We start from the raw sequence: 14961 nt of genomic DNA, 5'->3' as shown, positions 1-14961 counted from the left end.
CAAACCCTATGACTGAGAGCACTGTCCAAACGCTACCTCAAAGAAGTGCACTGAGAAGTGGCCATGGATAGTGCCATTTTCCTGCTGGTCCATTAATGCACAGGGCAGTGTGTCAGGATACACTGAAATCAGCAGCCAGGATGCTTGCCTTCTATTTCCCGGAACGGAATTTTCAGATGGCTTTTTTTGTCCATGCAGGGAATCGTTCATTGGTATTTTAAACCATTAACTTTCTATGTGTTTTATACTGCTGGATAGTATGTTCCTCATCCATCTGATAAGAATCGCCCAGCATATTTGTGTAACCATCTGTGAGATCACGCCTGCATTTTCCAGCTATTGTTTTGGGAGTCCCCTTCCGGTATTTAAAAAGGGGAAATATCATCTTTAGTATCGTCTACCAGCTTTGAAGCTGTGCTGAACAACAAAGACAGACAAACATTTAATTCTCCCCTAATCCTTTAAATTCCCTTACAAGCACATGGTGTACACGCACTTGTAAGCCTGCCTCCGTCAGCAGCTGTACGTCTTCTTCTGTCTCTGCCTTTAAAGTCTGCAGTTTCAACTGAGGCGGAACAGAAGCCCGCAATGCTTCGTCCCACGATGGCTGTCTTTCTGGGTGGTATGAAGAGGGATTTTTTTTCCTTAAGAAAGAGATCATCTGGATTGAATTGCAGATATCTAATCCACACACAAGCTACTCTTGTTTGGCTTTGTGAGGCGAACAAAGACATCAACTTAGACATGCTTAGGGCCGCATTTGGGTATCTCGATGACCTTCTGATCATTCCACCGATTAGCTAGTGCGCCTTGGTAACTTTAGCACAAAAGGGCAAGCATCGAATTAAAACCTTTCTCTACAGGAAAGGAGCTCAAATGGAAGGTTTCCTTAACTTCATCCCCCAGGAGAAAGCCAGAAGGTGCAGGCAAGTCCATTGGGACAAATATCTCTCAGGCCTCCTGCTGTGCTCTTATGCTATGGGAGCAGGGGGATTCAAATAGTTGCATTGTAGGGTTGGAGGGTGATGTTTATGTGAATTTGTGAGTATCAGTTGACCTGTGCCCCATAAAACTGCCTTTACTGATTCTTTTCCTTTTCTTCCTCCATGTGAAAAGAATGTTTTCCACAGATTTACTGTCTTTTTGTGAGGATCCAACAAGACATTAAGTCCACGCAACTGCCCGAAGGCAGGGTAACTTGTATCGGTATCATTTCTGAAGTGCTTAACCAAGCCTTAAAACCTTCAGACTCCATACTCCCCTCATCTAGTTCATCCAAGCATTATCCTTCATGTTAAAAACTTCCACCTGGCGACTGTTCTGAATCCATTATTTCTTGGACTGTTGACATCAGCATGGAAATGCATAGCTTTTTTCCCCTGACAGCAGCAATGCATCTACCTGAAGAATCTTCATCCTACTCCAACCTCAGTTCTTATCTTTTCTAGACTTCTGATCATTTGCACTGCTTCCTTCTGCCTGCTTTCTCTTGCTTACTGAAAGTTAAAACTAAAAGAGGTTTTGGAGGCCCAGAGAAGTGTATCTAAAGGACACCTTTTCCTTAAAGAAAGTAGAAGTTGAAAAATGAAAAAGAAAACCAAAACAGGCGACTACTGAAGCTTCAGAAGAATAGTGTAGCAAAAAGAGACTTCTGGGGCTTTTCTGGGGTAGAGGAAGTAATGAAACGTACTCTAGGATGGCATTTTTTTTCTATTCCTTTTTAACAATTTTCTTGTTTTTTGCTATCCTGTCAGCATTTGAAAGCTTCTCTTTGTAACCATCTGAAACACTTCAGACATTTTCTACAGGAAGATTTTAAATTCCTTGGCATAAACAGATGGTCTGTTGGTATTTGTATGTAAGAATCCAGCAGATTGTATTGTAAAACAAGACTAGGCTAAATCCTAGGGCTTGGGTTGAAGGGAAAGTTAATGAATAAGATCAGCATGTGATGGTTTTGCTATGGTTGATTCCACTAGACCACTGTGGCACATTATAATGTAAAGATGCAGTGTAATTATGGGGAAACTGCTTTAAGTAGTAGATTTGTTTCTTAAATGAAAGGAAAAGTTGGTTCTGGGGTGTGTGAGGGGGTGTTATGCGTGAAGTCCTGATTTTAGCTACGAATGCAGCTAACTTGTTGCTCACACGTGAAGGAGGATGCCACGTAGCCCTGCAACTTTGATCATCCTTCTGGGATCACACACGTAGGTCTTCCCTCTGGTATACACATTCTTTGTGCTTGGTCATCTGATACACTGAAGGAGCCACAAGAGAAAGTGCAGCAGGTTTCTTTACTTCAGCTGTAATTTGGTACAGAGCGCAGTGATGTGAGGACTAATGTTATGCCAGGTAGAAGTTCTGATGGAGGATGAGTAACACGGGACAAAATCATGAACCTTATGAGCAAAAGGAACTCAGAAGAGGAATAAATCATCATTGGCAAAGTTCCTGTGCAGATTCACAAAGAGATGTTTCAGCTAATGCATATGTTCTAAGGTATTCATCACTACCTTTGAGTTACTGCTAAGTTTGATGAATCAGAGTCACATGCCAGGTGCATTTGAACACATTTCTCTTTTTAACATCTACACTTTTGGAAAATTTACCAAATTCTTTCTGTAATCAATTTAAAGAGACGCAGCCAATATGCTTCAAATATGCCTTCCCCAGAGAAAGATGCTTTTCGTGGATGGAAATTAAGCATGAATTGAGTTCACATATTGACTTGACTTTCCTGTATGCCCTGTCCTTTGTCATGAGACCATTGTATGGAACAAACCCTGTGGGCTGTTCTTATGAGAGAGGCCTTCCAAATCTGATTCTCAAATAACAGTGTAATAAATCCTAATCGGGATTTTGTGGTCATCTCAGACCCTGGTCTTAATGCTCTTCAGGCACTAATTTAGCAGAATGTTAGAATAGTTTTGCTGCTGGAGTTAACTTCCCTGCTCTATTTAGAGACCAGGTCATCACAAAAGGCTGTTTGAATACATCGCCTGGTTTTATTTTTGCCATGTCACCTCAACATAAGCGTATGAAGGGCAAATCCTGCCCTTACACGTTGTTCATTGACCAGCACAACAACCAGGAACCTTTTCCTTCTTTCAAACTGATTTTAAGGGTTAGATTTTTCCAGCTTTAACACAAGCTTCATGGATGCCCCTACACTCAGCATTTCACCCAAAAGCTGAACAGTACCACAGGATTTTCCTACTGCTTGTGGGCACAGAGAATAAAACAGTTACTGTGCTTGTAGAACAAGGCAGACTAGTCAGCCAGAGTGAAAACATTGGAGGCAGACCTCCAAAAACCACAGATAGCGCATCTTTGTTGTCTCAAACCCTGCAGAGGAAGGCACGCCATGTCTGGGGGTGATGGCTGTGCTTACACGCCAGCAGAGCCCCTCAGCCTTTGGCCATGCAGCATCAGGAACCCACTATTGGTTCTGAGGATGAGGAAGGAGAGGATCCATCCTGCAAGGACGTAGTTCGTGGGCATGGTGGTGGTGGGCAGACAGATGGATTTGATGATCTTAGAGGTCTTTTCCAACCTAATGATTCCGTGATTCTAATCACGTAGTGGCAATGCAAACATCACCACATGCTCAACGGGAACTGTGTGTGCTCTTCAGCACAGAAGTGGCTGAGTCATTGCATAAAAAGCAATCTATTTAATACAGTAATTTGTGGCTGAGCGAGTGTGCAATGATCTTGTGAGCTGGAAGGAAAAAAAAAAAGAGAAATTTTATATGTCATTTATTTGTCATTGGGAAATGATCTGAATCCCTATTAAAGGAGCTCTGTCAAAGTAGCCTGCATGACCCAGAAAGCCTTACTTAAAATCTGGCATGATATCAGCTTTTCCCATGGTGTATGTTGTTACTACGGCAGGATCCTGCCCATATTCCTGCTGCTGTGGGGCTTCTGTGCTGTCTTGGGAAGGAGCAGCACTCTGCACTGAGGTGGTAGTGTGTCCCCATGGGATTCTGCTGTGGTAGAAAAGGTCAGCCCTCACCCAGATGTGGAGCAGATCCTGCTGCCATGCATCTGGCTGGGCAGGGCGATCACCCCCAGCCACCTGTGTCTCCCACATGCTCTCTCTGACCACATTTCTCCAGGCACACAGAATGTGTCTGGGGATGTTCTGTGGCACTGAGAACATGTGGTGCAGGGTGACTTTGTGTCCATGTTGTCACACCTTGCATCCACAGTGGGAATGATTTTGGTGGTAGATATGGGGTGTGCTTGGCAGAGTGGTCGTCACACTCAGGCACCAGCAAGGCCTGGGAGGCCCCCCACCCCTGGCTGTTTTTCACCTTAATACTATAGATACTGCTTTTTCAGCCAATCAAGAGCCCTGTTTGAGGCTCCCCAGACCTATCCTGGCTATGGATTAGGCTGGGCGCAAGTGCTCTCTGCCCAGTGAGCATCACCAGAATGCTGGGCAGCCTGGCCAGCTGGAAACCACCTGGCACCAATGGAAATAGGAGACTTCTTTCCTCCATCCGTCCTGCTGCTGCTGTCTCCAGGGAGCTTTCATCCAAGCAGATGAGCCTCCAGGGTAAGTGCCTGAAGTGGCAGTCTGACTGCCTTTACAGCTGGGGTAGACAAAGAGGCACCTTAGGGTATGAGTCTCATGACCTATTTCAGGCGTGCTCATGGATGAGCAAGACTGTGCCCTGATTTCCACGTCTGGGTGAGAGGGGAGCCAGGGCTGCCACCTGGAGATGCTGAAGCAAGAAGAGAGCTGTGGGCAGTGTGGGTACTGTGGGGTACAGGGGAAATGGCAGAATTCCTCATTCTGTCCACCTCAGCAGCCCTGTGTCACCGGCTTCTGCTTGGAGATGGAGCCTGGCTTATGAAGGAAACCTGTCAAGGCAAGAGAAATCACTTCCTCGTGGCTGTTTTTCAGCTTTCTCCGAGGTGATGCATGAATTGGATGATAGCACATCCTCGGTATACAGCTTGACGGGGTTTATTGAAATGTTGGATCATGTCATGCACGAACGCTCTGGGCTTACAGATACTTGCAAGCTCATTGCTGCAGCAGGGCTTAGGAGCATATAAGCAAACCACTGTGCTGCAAGACGACACCAACCTATTCCTCAGGAGCGAAAATACCCACGTGTTACTCGTTAACCCCTGCTGGCATGAAACCACTGCTCCAGTCAGGAGAAAAAAATCCCAGTTCTCTTGCAAAGAAGCAGCGTAAGCTCCCAGAAGCTGCCAGATGCACATTTCTCTCACCCCCTCCTAGAATAGAACTGTAATTTCAATTTACTCAGATGAATGAGCCGTTGACTAAACAGACATTAATTTTAACATTCACATTAAGAAAAGAGACACTCGGGGTAATTTTGATTGATTTACTTGGCAGAGTTTTGATAGCTACTGAAAAACATACTATTCATGTTTAGGTGAAAAATAAATGGAGTCAAATAAGTGTCACTGCATAGTACTAAGAGGTATATACAGCCACATGTAAAAATGCATAAACACAAACATTTCTGTACAGCAACTTTTCTTTTTCAGTCTGTATAGAGAAACACTGGTTTATAATATGGGGAAAATATAAAGCAGACGTACATGCAACAAGGACGTGACAGTTACACGGGTCCCACCTGCCTCCCAAGAGTTACAACAACAACAACAACAAGAATAAAAGCCTTTTTTTGGGGGGAGGGAAAAAAATAATAAATTGAAACCTGGAATGTTTTCATGTTGAGGTTTCCAGAGAGCTTCAGATTTCAAATATACCTGAAGTTGATTTAAAGGCTTGATTCAAAGCCCTGCGAAGGCAATGGAAAGACTCCATTGGTTTCAGTGAGCTTGGGGTCAGGCCCAGCTATTTAACCACGATCCCATCCTGCCCTCCCCCAAAATCCGAAGTCTGCAGATAAAAATAAACAATCGTATCATACAAAACTTTGTATATAGAATACAAAAGGTAACCGTTGTCTTTTTTTTTTGTATAAAATACAACTTTTTGATAGTATATTTATTTCACATATGTATAAATATAACCCAAATAATATGATTTTATTATTCCTACCAAAATATTATTACTTTTTGGTTTTGTTTTTATTTCGTTTTTGTTTGTTTTTCCTTTTCTTTTTTGCTTTTTTTTTTCCTTTTTTCTTTTTTCTTTTTTCTTTTTTTTTTTACAAAAGTTTACAAAACAAATAATTCTTTATATTTACAACCCAATACTGTGAAGAGCGTTCGGTCGATGATGAAAAATAGACTCTAAGGGTAGTGCACTTAACCATTGCAAAGAAAGGAAAACAAAGACACTAACTCTGCTTGGACACAGGTGTTCTGAAGAAAGGACACTGGATTCAAGTTTTGGTAGCAAGAAGTCGTTCGCCAGCTCCTATTTCAAATGCATCAGGTGTGTCTTTACAGGACTGCAGTGGCCTCTGCCTTGTTGGGTTTACTTAAGACAGGATGACATTTTGATCCCATGGATGCCCAGTGTTTCCTCCACTGCAGGCTGGGACCAACAGGCCAAAGCTCAGCATTGAATCCAGCACTGGGTGACAGCTTGAAGTCTTGGGACCAGCTCCTCAGCTGAGCATTATTTTACATCATTTGAGGATGTAGAAAACGATCTGTTCTCACTACAGGTGGCTTTCTCAATGGCATGTGAGTGCAGCTGAAATTAGCAGACTTCAGTGCTCTTGATGAGACTAACCCAGCCCCAGCTTTAGCATCAGAATTGTCTGCTCATGCAAGAGGTTGGGTGGTCACTGCTGACCTGCTCACAGACAGTGTGCATTCCTGTGCACTGATCTTTACACTTCCAACTCCTAGCTACTGTTTCACTCTAGATTTGCACAGTATATAGAGGATGCATTTGTTAGACTGCATCTGTATCACTCCCAGAGTTGGTGGCTTGAGCTGAAAAGCTTTTTAAAGACTTGGAAACATCAATACTGCATGCACCCCAGTGAAAACTGGGGATAAAATGGAGCTTTCTGGGCAGCTGAGCCACCACCGTGTGCAAGGCAGCAATGTACAGCGATCACTAGGTGGGGCAGAAGGGACACTCCAGCATAGTTTCTCATCTCTCTCATGAACAGCGTGTCTGGGAATTAATAGCATCACGGTCCATCTGCCTCAACTGGTACGTCTCATCAAATGCCCATGTTACACCTTACTTGGAGGTGCTGGCGCTTGTGTGTGTGACCATGTGACCGTGCTTCTTGAAACATCATGGAAAATCGTGCCCACATGAAATAACAGTAAGAAATAACTGGAAAAGCCTTATTAAAACTTCTCTTGAGAAATAGGTCAGATAAGTGCAGGGGCTATTGTCAGATAGTCTACTCATCCCACTTCCACTAACAAGGATGAATAAAGCACTCGCACGGATGGGGTAGAGCAGTGCCTCTTGGCACTGAGGCATGTGAACGCAGGCATTGTATTCCTTTGCCACATCTAGTTTTAACTAATTCAGAGGAGGCTGTGAAACACGTCTCGCCACATCATTTTAAAGCACAGCATTTTCATTTCAATTGCAAGATCTGCTCCCATTTCTGAATTCTCCTTCCAGACTCACAGTAGAGTTACTTTATTGTGACATAGGACCTCTTTCTGATGTCCTGACTGGCCAAGCCTATAGACTATTCTGTAGCAGTGAAGTCAAGCAATGTGGAATCCGTATCCTTACTACTCTGTTCTGTTAGCCTTCAATGCACGGTAGCTGCAAACTTGCTGTGACTCAAGTTAATTTCCTATTGATATACAGAAATTGCTCAGGCAATGTTAGCTGAACCATCCCAAAAAGCCAGAACAGATGATTGAGTCGAGTGCCCAGAAATATTCTTTAAAACTGTTCAATGTACCAGCATAGATGTGGTTGAGCGAATACTGCAGGTAACCCAGGTGGTTACAATGGATGTGTATGCATGCTGGCTCCAGAGGCAGCACCCTTGTACTCTGCTGAAAGAAGCGGTGTTGATCTGGGCCATTGTTGGACCTCTTAAACTCCCCTCATATACCAAAGGTGAGCTTTGGAAAGTGGAGTCAAAATACTGTGCAATCAAAATGTCAGTCTCTCCCAGACAGAGAGAGTTGAATTCCTGCAGGGAAGAACCTGTTTGATAGAATGGGACTGGGCTGAATTACCTGACCCGTGCCTTGGGTTAAGATGAAAATGGGGATACATGCTGTGGCTTCACTGAGCCACATCATGTATTTGCCCTCCTGTAATCTGGACTGGGAAAGTAGCCCATGAGGGTCAAACTGTGAGCACCTTTCTCAATTAATTTGTCTATTAAGTCACTGGTGTTCTTGGGGGAGGGCAAGGTGGCAAAGGGAGGCTCCCAAGCTCTGGCATAGCTCATGCCATGTCTCCCTGTGCTGTTGACAGGAAGGCAGCTTCCTCTGATACTGGCTGCAGGCGCTGGTGAATGAGAGAAAGCAAAAACTAGAGCACACCGAGTTACACGCTAACGTCTGTTGCACGATCTGTCTCCTTTCCTTGGATTGGACCACTTACCCTTTTGTGTGGTATAAAACATAGAAGGTTTAAAACAAAACCATTTGAAACACAAGTGTGAGTCTGTACTGTATAGAAGTAAACAGTTTTTTAGAACACCATGAGATTTACACAGAGCCTGATCCTGTCAGGGCTGAGTAGTCCCAAGGTAGTTAAGGGCTGCAAAGACAATGACTGAAGATCTCTGGACCACTTGGGCTGCTACTTACACTCTGAGAAATGATGTTTTGCAGCCCATACTACTCTCTGGTGCTTCTGGTGGGAAGCTAAGTGTTTTTCCACACAGCACCCATGAGAAGAACTAATGAGTTTGCAATGTGGTGGGCACCAGCGTGGGGAACAGACCCTTCACGTATTCTCACTCCTTTCTGGCAGGCATGACTACCATTTACATTATCGTTTGATCAGGGAGACATCACCACTGTTCCCAGAGCAACTCTTCAAACAAGGTGGTCACCCTATGTGGTACTTTAAAGGACAGCCCAGTTACTGGAGTGTAAGTTAATAAAGCAGATTGTTGGCATCTAAAGAAGAAGCTAACGTCCTTACTGCTGCTTCATCTGTTTCACCCTTGGCACTGTCACTTACGAGTGGTTCCCCAAAATCTCATCAAGATTGATGTCTTTCATCCAGTCATCATTACCAGGTTCTGTTTTCAGTAAAGAATCTATAAAGTCTGAATCACTGTTGAGCGCAGGTCCTATACTGTCACTCTGCTGGTTCAGAAAGTCAAACGTGAGGTCACTACCATGGTCACCTCCTTGGTAAGCCCGGGAGTTTTGGTTGGTTGATGTGAAACTGGTAGACGGCAGAGATGACGGAGGTGTCATGCTTGTTCCTGGCTGATTCAAGGTAGGCACAGTCTGTCCTCTTATCTGGTTAGGTCTTACATTTAGACCTCGTAGCGAACCAGCAGATTGTCCATTTACAGTCTGGTGCATTTGGTTCAGAGGAGGCCTCATTTGGACTCCTGCTGTTAACTGATTAGGAGGTGCCAACGCACGCTGAGGAAAATGCTGGTTGCCCATGTTGCGTTGCAAAGACTGGTTAGAATATGGAGTGCTTGTAGGGAAACGGACACCTGTAGGTTTCAGTGCGTCCTGCTGCTTCACAGCAGCTTCTTGCGGGGCCCAGTTCTGAGCAGTGGCCGTAGCTGTGATCATCACATTGGGTGGTCTTTGCACGGGGATACCTGTGGCTCCGTGATTCAAACTTGGCCTTACTTGCTGTGAGCTGACCACTGACCCAGTCCCAAAAGCAGCTGAGTTGTTATTCTGCGTCATGGTTTGCTGTCGAGACATCATGGGATTATTTTGAGTGGGAAGGACTTGGGTTTGGTTTCTGTGTGGCTGCATTTGATTCATTCCTGAAGTCACACTGTAAGCACTCGGTTGGTTGCAAGGAAGGTTCCCATAGCAGCTCATACTCCGAGCAGCAGGAACAGAAGGCATTCGTGTCCCAGCAGGGGTGGACATGAGGCTGGAGCTCTGAGGCATGATGCTGTGTGTTGAAATTGGGTTTGATAAAGACATGCTGGAGCTCATGCTCACAGCTGGCGAACCACCTGGAAAGGAGAAAACATGCATGTTTAAACATAAGCGTGTTGATACATGACGTCATTCAAATACCAACAGGTTAAAAATCCAGAATTTCTTGAGTAAGATATCTTGCTCTGATAGGATTTACATTTACTTATTTGAAGCCTTGAAGATGCCTATCAGCTAATGGGTTGTTTTCTTTATATGAAGCCACTGGTGGTCTTTCCATCCTTTCAGAGGACACTGGATAAGCCAGAAGTGGTATTTGTTGGAAGAGAAATATTGGAATAAGGAGAGATAGTAAGAACCCATGGGAAGGAATGAACAATTTTCTGCCTTTTTTTCTTTTTAAATAGTAATGATAGAAATGCGAGACAAAACCCATTGAAGTGAGGTGAGACTTCTTATATTTCCCTTTTCTCCTTCTCAGCCAAGACTGCATCTCACCCACATGCAGCACACAGCCTCTGCCCCAGGCAGATGCCAGGAGAGCTGCTCAGTCCTGTGACCTGCTTGCTGCTGTGTGGTGACCAAGCGGACACGAGACCATTGCTTATGCAGTGCAAGGGTCTGAAATAATTCCAAGCCCCACTGGCTGTCTGAAGAAGACCAAACATTTTCTAGATATAAACACAGATGTAGTTAGCTGAAACCATCTACAAACCCAGGCTGAATTTAACTAACTTTGACTTTATCACCAAATTTTATTACACATTTGTCTGTTTGATTATTTTTATCAGTTGGTCCATCATCAGTCCCTTCTTATCATGCAGGTGCTTAAAGACCATGACCGTGTCTTGCCAGTATCTCAATGTGTGGCATATTTTCCAGTCCTTCAGTTATTCTCAGCTCTTTTCAAAACTTGCCAGTTCTCAGCATCTGATTTCAAGGCTATACATCACAGCTACCCACAGTATTTAATGGTTCTTACACAACTCCAGAATGGAAGTAAAGCAAGTGTTTTATTTCTTGTTCAGCACCACTTCAAACTGTGTCCTTTCAGCTTTATTTGCAGGGATATCTGGAGGCCTATCGGCCATTTTCTTACATGCCATGTTAATCTTTTATTACTCTGGTTTCTTAATCAAAATATGCAGTACCAAGTCATATGCTTTAAAGTGCACTACCTGAACAACTACTACCTCTATCAAGGTAAAGTTGTGGCTTCCCTGAAAAAAAAAAGCCATATGAGTTTGAAAAGATGCCTTTTATGAAAAACCCACATTGCCTGACATTAATTATATTCTCTTCTTAAATTCTTTATTACATAGGCTACCAATTAGCTCCCCAGTACTTCTGCTGGGCTCCACATTAGGTCACTATGGCACCAATTACTTAATTACTCTTCTAATTTTTGTTATGGCTTTAGTTTTCTTCCTCGGAGTTTCAGGACTAAATAAAGAGTGACATTAAGAATTTGGAGAACCTCTCAGCCAGCTCTTGTAGAACTCTTGAACACAAATCATGCACATACATATTTAAAACATCTATGTTTAGTAACATCTGTTTAATATACTGTTCCTGCTGAAATTTCACCATAATGATTTTTGGTTCACTGAGACTGGAATAGAATAAAAGAATTATCACATATTTCTGCTGTTTCTGCATCATTTTTATACATATGCTATTGCTGTTTAGTAACGGATGCAAATAATTCCTTTTTCAATTAAGTACTTGAAAGCAAACTCCTCCCGATTCATTATTAGCACCGGGTTTGACTCCACAACCAGAGTTGCTTATTCCAAATCAACATAAACAGACACCTAGATTCAGAAGCTCACCTGATCCTGGAAGGTGAGCTCTTTACAAACTGGCTCCAAGTAGGAGATGCTTATTTACAAAACAATTTAAGGAGACTGATCTAGCTGTAGATGACCCTGTTCATTGCAGAGGAGTCAGACTGGATGAATGTTAAAGGTCCCTTCCAACTCAAACAATTCTGTGATTCAATGCTCTAAAATCTCAGTGCTCTAAAATCTCAATTCACTCCCTGAGCTTGGCAGCCCTTTGGACAGGAGATGCTCTGAGGAGCCCACCATTGGATTCTCCCCTGTGTGCTGCACTGCTCCTGGGAAGAGACTCAGTGCTAAGCAGAAAAGATCACAGCCTATCTTTGGCTTTGCGTGTGGTTTGTGTATTGCTTTCTGCTTGTAGGGGTAATAGAAATCGGGGTCCTCAGACTTTGCTCCCTTAAGCTGCTGGTGAGGTGGAGGAATGGCATAGGAAACACTTCCAAAGACCTGAAACAGCACTGAGGGAGAGCAATCCTCTCTCTGCAGGCAAACTGAGAAAGCTACAACAGGTTGGCGGGGTCACTGCACTCACTGTGGGATGAAGCCCTTTGGGGCGACCCTGCCAGCTGTGGGGAGCCTCAAGGGTTGGCATCCTGCTTCTTGCGTAAATGCTTTAAGGAGCGTGAGCTCGAGACATGGGTTGTACATGTTGCGCAAAAGACGAAGTTTCTCTCTTTTTTTTTCCTTTGTATTGCTATTTTTATCCTTTTATTTTTAACATGAATATTTTCCATCCTGATTTCTTCCAGATGGGAAGACATTTCTCCCCGAGCAGCACTGCACACACGGCAGCTGGACACCCCAGGCGGTAGCGGTTCGAAACGCCTTCACTGCCCCATTCACCTGCTGGCGTCAGGGGCTTATTGCTGTGACACAGCACTGGAGGGAAAAGCACAGGGAAATAAAATGCTTCACCACATGTCTCCAGGCCTTTATGGATTTTCAGTTAACTTTGTTGTTGTTTTTTTCTCCCTGACCTGAGCAAAGCTCTTCCCAGAAAAACAAGGAATAGATTCCCCGTGTTGCTGCCATATGCAAGAGTTTCCCAACCACCCCAGCTGGTAGCTGTGTGGTGAGCTCCCAGTGCAGTCCTTTCTCCCAGGCTCACCCAAAATGCTACTCTCCTTCCTTGAGTTCCTCAGTGGGGAGATTTGCATGGGTAAGTGCTGCCAATCTCATATGTTGCAAATCCAGGAGATGTGTCTTGAAATGCCACAAGGCCTGGCAAGGTGTCCATCAGATTTCAAACAAGGAGAGCCACATAACAATGGCGACCTACTTGTTTTGGAGCCTTTCGCAGACGTGGCTGCAGCCGTTTCCATGTTCTCTCTCAGGCTAGAGATGTGTTGTTTACAAGTGTAAGCCAAGAATCTCAGTTAATCATTTGAATCCAGGAATGAGCCTTTAAGCAGTGCACGAAATCACAGGATTCCCTAGCAAAACTGCCAGCATAATCAAAGCATTTGTTGTAACAGCACAGGAAGTACCCAGCCAGCACACAGGGCCCTGTGGCACTGCCCTCGCCGTGGGCATCAGTGATGCTTGTGGAAATGTACTAAAGACAGGAAATGCTCAGACTTGTCAGAAAGCAGCAGGTTGTAGAATGCAGCAAGTTTGTCACTGCTGGGACTTGTAAACAGCAAAGCAGCGCATGAACATCTCCATGTTGGTGCTGTGTCAGCAGCTTGGGCAGAGGAGCTGCACTTGGGAACCCATTAAAGATGTAAGAGAAAGTGAAGAAGTTCTGCTGCAATGGATAGGTAGGAGGGAAAGGCTCATATCTGCCCAGGGAAGTTGTGGATTCTCCTTCTCTAGAGATATTCAAGACCCACATGGATGCCTACCTGTGCAGCCTACTTTGCAGGGGGGTTGGACTCACTGATCTCTAGAAGTCCCTTCCAACACCTACAGTTCTGTGATTCTGTGATATCTCTGTAGAATTTGCAGAGCTGACAGTAAAGGATAAAAACCAAAACATCTTCTTTTTTTTTTTTTTTAGTGTATTGCATACAGAGATGACTAGAAGGTGAGAATCGCTTTATACTTAAATGCACGAACACTGCAGGATAGAGAACATCCTTGATCCTACCTGCTGCGCTCCCTCTGACTTTCTCTTTCTCCACAGCACTTTTTCCTTACTCTGCGCTCAGAGCAGCCCACAGCCAACCAGCTACACAAATGGCAGGGAAGCCCAGCAGTTCTGTGCTCCCAATCCAGGCTCTCTATGGAGGAGAGGGCTCAGGAGCTGAAACAAAGAACCTGTCTACTCTTGGCAGCTGTGGCTGAATGCTGGGACTTTTATCTCACTGCTTGGCTGATTTGTTGAGATGCTGCTTGTAGTGAAGCACTGAGGCATATAAAAAAGGGACTAAAAGTTCAAATGGCAGCTTTGGTGCCCATAGTGGCATCATATGTAATAATTAAGAATCAGTGTAAGAGTCTTCATGCTGTAAATAAGCTTCTGTTTGAAGGGAAGAATGTTTCTAGTCTCAATCCCTGAAGCAAGAAGTTCCAGAAGAGAAACTTCTGGACAGAGTAAGGCTGCACATTCATGAAGGCACCTCTGTATAAGGTATTTCAGTGCAAGTCTTCTCCAAGCAGTGCTGAAGGGAGGGGTACCCATAAAATCAGGCCCTTGTTATCAGTGCATGCCTGGCTCTTCTGGAGGAAAAAGTTTCTTTTAGTACATGGACACTTACCAGGATACTGGCTGGCTTGTTGCATGTTGACCACATTCCTTCTTTGGTCTTTATAATCTGGTGGTGGTCGTGTCAAGTGTCTGTTCAGTTGATCTTGTGGAGTGATTTTCTCCTGGAGGATGAGAGTAGAAATTAGTTAATTTAGCAAGATGGGTCCAGACCTGCAAGGTCCACACCTGCCCCTTGGCTATGTCGACATTTCCCAGCCCATTTCACCCATGCTGACCTGGGTGAATGTGCAGGGCTGGCAAAGAGGATTTCAGCTTGCCATTAAACATGCTTTGTTGTATCTCTCCCTCCTTCCTTCCTCCTACATTGGAGGAGTTGCCACAGAAATAAGCAAGACCCATTGCTTTGTCCCCTTCCTGTCTCTTCTCATCATAGATGCAATCAGGAGATGTGGACAGGGCTTAACAAAGACTGTAC

General features: G+C 44.2%; 1 protein-coding gene across 3 annotated transcripts in view; it reads right to left on the bottom strand.

The window, feature by feature from the left end:
- Positions 1 to 5395: 5395 nt before the first annotated feature.
- Positions 5396 to 14961, bottom strand: part of MAML2 (mastermind like transcriptional coactivator 2) — a 202605-nt gene continuing 193039 nt past the window's right edge. For all 3 annotated transcript variants that reach the window (XM_072326773.1, XM_072326774.1, XM_072326775.1), the window contains exons 5-6: positions 14536 to 14647; positions 5396 to 10069 (exon numbers count right to left, since the gene is read on the bottom strand). In XM_072326773.1, coding sequence (XP_072182874.1) covers positions 9090 to 10069; positions 14536 to 14647 — 1092 coding nt within the window. In that variant the 3' untranslated portion in view covers positions 5396 to 9089. The remainder of the gene's footprint in view (positions 10070 to 14535; positions 14648 to 14961) is intronic.

The sequence above is a fragment of the Excalfactoria chinensis genome, chromosome 1 (genome assembly GCF_039878825.1).
Source record: "Excalfactoria chinensis isolate bCotChi1 chromosome 1, bCotChi1.hap2, whole genome shotgun sequence".
NCBI classification, from domain to species: Eukaryota; Metazoa; Chordata; class Aves; order Galliformes; family Phasianidae; genus Excalfactoria; species Excalfactoria chinensis.
Note: the sequence above shows the minus strand (reverse complement) of the source record. Positions and strands in the feature narration are given on the sequence as shown.